Source organism: Buteo buteo, chromosome Z (assembly GCF_964188355.1).
Source record: "Buteo buteo chromosome Z, bButBut1.hap1.1, whole genome shotgun sequence".
Taxonomy (NCBI): domain Eukaryota; kingdom Metazoa; phylum Chordata; class Aves; order Accipitriformes; family Accipitridae; genus Buteo; species Buteo buteo.
The window spans coordinates 88,522,249-88,530,052 of NC_134204.1; the positions used below are offsets into that span (position 1 = coordinate 88,522,249).

Genomic DNA, 7,804 nt, shown 5'->3' on the forward strand with positions numbered 1-7,804 from the left:
CCGCCCCGCCCCGCCCCGGCGGCTCTGCGGCTCCGAGCGGCGGCGGCGGCCTGTGCCGGCGGGACCGGGGCTGCACCGGCACCGTCACCCGCACCGGGGCCGCCCCGCCGCCATCCCAGGGCCGCCCCCCCTTCCCCCCCCCGCCCTCCACCCGCACCGCATCCGCCCCGCCGCCATCAGCCCGGGCCGGCATCCCGGTCCACCCCCCCCCCCACCCTCCGCCACCCGGCATCCCGGTGCTCCCCCACCCCGGTACCGGCATCCCCCCCCCAATCCCATCGCCCCTCCCCAACCCCGCTACAACCGGGCCCGGTGCCCCCTCCTCCTCGGTGCTCTCCCCCCCCCCCAGCCCAGCACATGGCCCCCCGCCGGGGCGAGGCCTGACCGGGCCCGGTGCCCCCCCCCCCCGCCCTCCCCTCCTCGGCCGGTGCCGCGCTCGGAGCCGCGATGGGAGCGTCAGTGGGCTGAGCCCCCCCCAGGTACCGGGAGCCTTCACCGGGGGGGTGGGGGGGGCCGGTTACCGGGGCTCAGGGTAGCGGGGGGGTGGCTATGGGAGGGGGGGACAGCAGACGGGGGGGGTTAACCGAGGGGGGGCACTGGGGGCTGAGGGAGGCACTGGCAGACAGGTCCCTGGGTTGTTGTGTCCCATACTGGTCTGTACTGGGCCACACTGGGCTGTGCAGTCCCGTACTGGTCTGTACTGGGCCATACTGGGCTGTGCAGTCCTCTACTGGGCCATGCTGGGCTGTTCTGGGCCATGTTGGGTTGTACTGGGCTCTGCTGGCCTCTACTGGGCTGTGTCGGGCTCTACTGGGCCACACTGGGCTGTGCTGGGCCATACTGGGGTATGCTGGGTTTTACTGGGCTGTACTGAGGTGCACTGGACTGGACTGTTCATTCATGCGGGGATGTACTGGGCTGTGCTAGGCCATACTGGGCTGTGCAGTTCCGTACTGGGCCATGCTGGGCTGTTCTGGGATGTGCTGAGCCATATTGGGATATGCTGGGTCTCACTGGACCACACTGGGCTGTGCTGGCCCATACTGATCTATACTGTTCTATATTAAGTTGTACTGTGCTGTACTGGGCTGTGCTGGGCCATACTGGGCTGTGCTGGGCCATACCGATCTATACTGTCCTATATTATGTTGTACTGGGCTGTACTGGTTTGTACTGTGCTGTACTGGGTTGTACTGGGCCATACTGGGCTGTGCTGGGCCATACTGGACTGTACTGGGCCATGATGGGCCATCCTCAGCCATACTGGGCTGTGCTGGCCATGCTGACTTATACTGGGTTGTAATGGTCCTTACAGGGCTGTACTGGGTTGTACTGGGCTGTACTGGGTTGTACTGGGCCATACTGGACTGTGTTGGGCCTTACTAGACTGTGATGTGGGGTATTACCAGGTGATACTGGGCTGTACTGGCCTAGACTGCGCTGTACTGGACTTTGCTGGGCTGTACTGGGCCATACTGGTGTGTATGGAGCTGTACTGGACTGTTCTGGGCGATACTGGGCTGTACGGGAGTGTGTGGAGCCATGCTGGGCTGTATTGGGCCATACTGGGTCTTACCAAGCAATACTGGACTGTACTGGCCTGCACTGGGCCATACCGGGCTCTGCTGGTCTCTACTGGGCCAGGCTAGTCTGTATGGGGCCATATTGGGGTAGACGGAGCCATACGGGGCTGTGCTGAGCCATACTGGGCTGCGTGTACTGGTGGGTGCTGGTCTCTACTGGTAGGTACTGGTCCATACTGGTGGGTACTGGTCCGTACTGGCCCATCCCCTGTCCCCACAGGCCCCGCGGCGACGCCCGGACGGGACCGACATGGAGCCCTGAGAGGAGGTAACGGGATGACACGGGATCACACGGGATCACACGGGATCTCACGGCTCCCAGGGGATGGGGGGGGGGGTCCCTCCATGGCAATGATCCCGACCCCCTGGGCCCCATCCTGCCCCATGGCCCCATCCTGCCCCCACCCTTGGGCCCAATCCTGCCCCACCGGGCCCGATCCTGCCACCCCCTCTCCCCCTCCTTGGGCCCGATCCAGCCCCCGTGGCCTGACCCTGTGTCCCCCCTCACCTCGCCCGCAGGCGCCGCCGGGGCCGGCGGAGGATGGCGAAGCTGCTGGTCCCCCTGGTGATGCTGGGGGCGGTGGCGGGGTCCCACCGCTGCCCCCCCCGCTGCCTCTGCCCCGCGGCCGCCCCCAACCCCACCCTCCTCTGCGCCCGCACCGGCCTCCTGGCCGTGCCCCCCACCCTGGACCGCGCCGCCGTGGAGCTGCGTCTCGCCGACAACTTCATCGGCGCCGTGGGACGCGCCGACTTCGCCAACATGAGCAGCCTGGTCCACCTCACCCTCTCCCGCAACGGGCTGCGCCGGTTGGCGCCCGGCGCCTTCGCCGATCTCCGCGCCCTCCGCGCCCTCCACCTGGACGGCAACCGGCTGCCGGCGCTGAGCGGGGCGCAGCTGCGGGGCTTGGCCAGCCTCCGCCACCTCATCTTGGCCAACAACCAACTGGCCGCCATCGAACCCGCCGCCTTCGCCGCCTTCGCCGCCACGGTGGAGGATCTCGACCTCTCCCATAACAATTTGCCGGCCTTGCCGTGGGAGGCGGTGGCCGGCATGGCCAGTTTGGCCACCCTCACCTTGGATCACAACCTCTTGGAGCGGGTCCCCGCTGGGGCGGTGGCACGGTTACCCCGCTTGGCGCGGTTGGACCTCACCGCCAACCGCTTACGGGCGTTACCGCCGGTGCCGGGACCGCCGGGACCCAGCTTGGCGGCGGGGGGGAACCCTTTGCATTGCAACTGCGAGCTGCTGTGGTTGCGCCGTTTGGCGCAGCCGGGTCGGTTGGAGAGCTGCGCCTCGCCACCACCGCTCGCCGGCCGCTTGCTGTGGGCCGTGCCGGAGGAGGAGCTGGCGTGCCGGGCGCCGGCCATCGCCGGAGCGGCTGCCGACCCCGCCGCCGTGTTGGAAGGCCAACCCTTACGGTTGGGTTGCGCCGCCGCCGGCGACCCGCCGCCGGCGCTGCATTGGTTGGGTCCCGACGGGCGGTTGGTGCAGAACGGGTCACGCCGCGCTGTCCGTCCTGACGGCTCCTTGGAGCTGCGGGTGGCCACGCTCCGCGACCACGGCGCCTTCACCTGCGTCGCCTCCAACGCCGCCGGCGAGGCGGCCGCCCGGGTGCAGGTGGCTGTCCTGCCGCTGCCCGTCCCTCATGGGGATGGGGACGGGGACGCCGAAGCCGGGCCCGGTCCTTCTGACATGGCTCGCGCCGGCGGCAACGAGTCGCGGGTGGCGGGCGAGCGGCGCATCGTGGCGGCCGAGCTGACGGCCTCCTCGGCGCGCATCCGCTGGCTGCCCCAGCGCCACGTCCCCGGCATCCGCATGTTCCAGATCCAGTACAACAGCTCCCTCGACGACTCCCTCGTCTACAGGTGGGTGCCTGTGGGGGGAGTTGGGGTGGGGGCTCAGGGGGGTCCTGGGGGGGCTGCAGGGGGAGCACAGTGATGTTGCAGGGGGCTGGGCGGCACTGCATGGCCTTGCGTGGCAGCCTGGGACGTCACTTGGCGTGGCATGGCACAGCACCGCGGGGCATGGCACGGCGCCGTGGGGAATCGCAGGGGGCCGTGGGGCACGGCATGGCACCGCGGGGCACGGCACAGGACTGCATGGCACCTCACGGCACAGCGTGGCTTCGCACGGAGCCCGGTGGCATTGCACAGCACCGCATGACGCCGCACGCCGTCGCGTGGCACCAGGTGGGGTTGCACGAGGGCCCCAGTGGCGTCGCATGGCACCGGGGGGGTGGCCTTGCCGTGCCGTGCCCCCCCGCCCCCCAACCCCCTCCGTGCCCCCCCTCCCCAGGCTGCTGCCCCCCTCCAGCCGGAGCTTCGTGCTGCGGGACCTGGCGGCGGGGCGCGAGTACGACCTCTGCATCTCGGCGCTCTACGCCGAAGGGGCAACGGCGCTGCCCACCGCCCGCGCCCTCGGCTGCGTCCGCTTCGCCACGGCCGGCGGGGCTCCCGGCTGCGCCGCCCTCCCCCGACCCCATTTTTTGGGGGGGACCGTCATCATCGTCATCGGCGCCGCCATCGCCGCTTCCGTCCTCGTCTTCATCCTCATCCTCACCGCCCGCTACAAGGCGGCGGCTGCCCGCCGCCCCCCCGCCGCCGTCGCCAGCGTCTGCTCCCAGACCAACGGCACCCACAGACCCCCTGAGCCGGAGCCGCCGCCGCCGCCGCCGCCGCTGCCCCCCGTCTTCCCGCCCCCAGCACCCATGGGTGCTGCCGGTGGGGGGGCGCGGGGGCTCTTCCCCAGCCACAGCTACCCGCGGCGCGCACGGACTCGGCGCCACGGCTCGCTGCCGCGCCTCGACCTGCCCGACGCGGCCCCCACCCTGCGGCCCTCCTTCGGCAGCACCCACTGGATGCTCGAGAGCACCGTCTAGGGGGGGGGCAGGGGGCAAGCGGCACCCTAGGGTGCTTAGAGGCAGCCCCCCCCCCTTCCCTGGTGGCACCGGGTCCTCGGCATCCCTGTACGCTCCTGGGTGCTCACGTGCATCCCTGGGTGCCCGAACGCAGCCTTGGGTGCTCCTGTGCACCCTCGGGTGCTGAAACGCAGCCTTTGGGTGCTTCTGGGTGACCAAACGCACCCTTGGGTGCCCGAAATGCACCCTTGGGTGCTCCTGGGTGACCAAATGCAGCCTTGGGTGCTCCCATGCACCCTTGGGTGCCCGAATGCAGCCTTGGGTGCTCCCATGCAGCCTTGGGTGCCCGAATGCACCCTTGGGTGCTCTTGGGTGTCTGAACGCAGCCTTGGGTGCTCCTGGGTGACCAAACGCAGCTTCGGGTGCTCCTGTGCCCCCTTGGGTGCCGGAATGCACCCTTGGGTGCTCTTGGGTGTCTGAACGCAGCCTTGGGTGCCCGAATGCAGCCTTGGGTGCTCCTGTGCACCCTTGGGTGCTCCTGGGTTGCTGAAGACAGCCTTGGGTGCTTCTCTGCACCCTTGGGTGCTCGAATGCACCCTTGGGTGCCCCTGGGTGACCCAACGCACCTTTGGGTGCTCTTGGGTGCCTGGTGCACCCCTGGGTGCCTGTACGCAGCCACGGCTGGTTGCCTGTGGGCCCCCCCGCCCCCCCACTCCGGGTGCTTGTGGGTGCCATCGGGTTCCTGCACGCACCCCACGGTGCTCCTCGAGGTCCCCGTGTGCACCCACATGCCCCCCACCCCCCCACCCCATCGGTATCCATGTGCCCCCCCCGCCAGCTCTCCGGGGGCACCCGTATGCAACCCAATACCTACTTGCCCCCGTGGCACCCCCGGGACGTGCGTGGGCACCCGGACACGCGTGGTCACCCCGGGGGGGGGGGGGGGGAATGCGCGCCCGGGGACTTGCGCGCGCCCCGACACGCGTGTGCGCCCCCGTCCCCCCCCCCCCCCGGCCTGCCCCCCCGCCGCGGTGCCTTCGGCCGGGCCGGCGGCGGCGGGGGGGCCCCGCACACGCCACTGACATGTCTGCACAGATGACACGAGAACCGCAGCCCCCCCCCAACCCTACCGGGGGGGGGGGAACCGGACGCCTGGGTTCTCCCCCCGCCTCCCCCTCCCCCCACCCCGTTGTCCCCTGTCCCCGTCCCCCCCCCCCGCCTCGGCCCGGGGCCTCCTATCTGGCTGGTCTGGATAACCCCGTGGGGGTCGGCCCCCCCGGCCCCCCTATTTACCCCTTGCCCCCCCCCGTCACCCTCCCAGCCCCATTTGCCCCTTTAACCCCCCCCTCCGCTCCCCCATCACCCCCCTATATGCCCCTTAACCTCCCCTCTCTGCCCGCCCCCCCCCGGTTGCCCACCCTCCCCCCACCAGCCGCCCCCCCCCCCCGGGCCCCCCCCCGGCCCGCTGCAGTGTTTAACACAAGTTTTTACATTAAAAACCTGTGCCCCCCCCGCCCGGGGCGATTAAACCTTTTGTGTGTGAAGAGGAGGGGGAGCCGCTCTGTCTGGGGGGGGGGGGGGGGTCCCGGGGGGTCCCACTGTTTGCGGGTTCCCCCTTTATCTGGGGGGGGTCTGGGGGGGTCCGGGGAGCCCCAGCCTCATACGAGACTCTCGAGAATCTCCGGTCCGCGCCGAGCCCCCCGCGCAAGAGGCAGCACCCTGTATGCAAATGAGCTAATTAGTATGCTAATGAGCGGGCTAACGAGGTGGGCGCCGTGGCCATTGGCTGAGGGGGCGGGGGGGGCGACTATGCTAATGAGGGATGGGTTAATTACCCCCCCCCGGTTGCCGGGATACCGTTGCTGGAATGCGGGGGGGATGCAGTTGCTGGGAGACCACCGGCGCCATGGCAAGGGCGTGGCCTTGGGTCATTAATATGCAAATCAGGGGCGGAACTCGCACAACCCCCATCACTGTTCCCCCCCATCACCCCCGGGCATCTGCTAATTACCCTCCCTCATTTGCATACAGGACACCTGTGTCCCCCGCCTGGCCTCCCCCCAGCCCCCCTCCATGCCTCAGTTTCCCCAAGGCCACTGTCGAGGCCATGGCGGGGGGGAACGGACGACGACATCTGGGTCCCTTCCCAGGGGGAAGGGGGGGGTCCCCTGACACCTGGGTCCCCTCCCAGGGGGGTGGAGTGGGGGGGTGGAGGTCCCAAACACCTGGTTCCCCTCCCACAGGAGTGGAGATGCTGGGGGAGGTTGGGGGGGACGAAGGGGGGGGAACAACACACCTGGGTCCCTTCCCAGGGGGGTGGAGATCCCGGGGGGGAGGCCTGGGACACCTGGGACCCTTCTCAGGAAGGGGGGGCCCCACACCTAGGTCCTGACATCTGGGTGTGCCCCCCCCTCACCCTGTCCTTGGGCTCAGGTATATCTGGGCAGTGCCGGGGGCAGCAGGGGGGTGGGCAATGGCGGCGGCAGCGATGCTGGTGGTGCTGGCGGCGGCGGTGCTGGCGGGGGCCGAGGCGCAGTGCCCGAACCCCTCCGACCTGCGGACGGCCAACGGCACCCGCATCTGCGCAGAGCTCTACACCGACAACAGCGCCTACTACGACCAGTGCTGCGCGGGGTCCACCCTCGTGGTGTACCCCGGCTCCGACGTCCCCTACATGCCCCACGGCTGGGTCGCCACCACCTCTTCCTTGGTGGTGGGCAACCGCTGCGAGCTGACCGTCTGGTCTCGGGCCGGCAAGAAGGGGAAGACTCGGAAGTTTTCGGCCGGCGCGGTGCCGCGGTTGCAGGAGGTGCGGCGGGGGCTCTTTGGTGACTGGAACAACGCCATCAGGGGCTTCTACTGCCAGTGCCGGTGAGGCAGGCGGCACAGGGCGGCGCGGGTCAACACCAGTCAACATGAGTCAGCACGAGTCAATGCAGGCCAATGCGAGTCAACACAGGCCAAGACAAGTCAACATGAATCAACACGAGTCAACGTGGGCCAATACAAGTCAACCTCAGCCAAGACGAGTCAACGTGAGTCAACGTGGCCCAAGAAAAGTCAACATGAGTCAACAGGGGCCAAGACAAGCCAACACAAGTGAAACTGAGTCAACGCGGGCCAAGACAAGTCAATGTGAGTCCACACAGGTCGCCGTGAGTCCACATGGGTCAAGGCTGACAGATGTGGGCTGACACATGTTGATGTGGCAGTGCCACCCCCGCCTCCGCCCCCCTCCCCAGCCTCACACAGCTCCAAGTGCAGCCAATAAAGCCTGGAGGCTGCAGCAGCTCCTGCCTCACGGGTGCTTTATTGGGGTGGAAGTGGGGTGGGGTGGCAGGCAGTGGTCCCCCGGGTATCTTT

The 7,804-nt window shown here is 69.1% G+C and overlaps 2 protein-coding genes across 2 annotated transcripts; both read left to right on the forward strand.

The window, feature by feature from the left end:
* Positions 1-309: 309 nt before the first annotated feature.
* LRFN1 (leucine rich repeat and fibronectin type III domain containing 1) lies at positions 310-4,785 on the forward strand. The gene is made up of 4 exons (XM_075021640.1): positions 310-479; positions 1,804-1,851; positions 2,103-3,449; positions 3,880-4,785. The coding sequence occupies exons 3-4, from the start codon at positions 2,125-2,127 to the stop codon at positions 4,460-4,462; spliced, it is 1,908 nt and encodes a 635-aa protein (XP_074877741.1). The 5' UTR covers positions 310-479; positions 1,804-1,851; positions 2,103-2,124; the 3' UTR covers positions 4,463-4,785.
* Positions 4,786-6,795: 2,010 nt separating this feature from the next.
* Positions 6,796-7,411, forward strand: SYCN (syncollin). Its single transcript, XM_075020732.1, has one exon. It carries the CDS (start codon positions 6,915-6,917, stop codon positions 7,314-7,316), a length of 402 nt encoding a protein of 133 aa, XP_074876833.1. The 5' UTR covers positions 6,796-6,914; the 3' UTR covers positions 7,317-7,411.
* Positions 7,412-7,804: the final 393 nt, after the last annotated feature.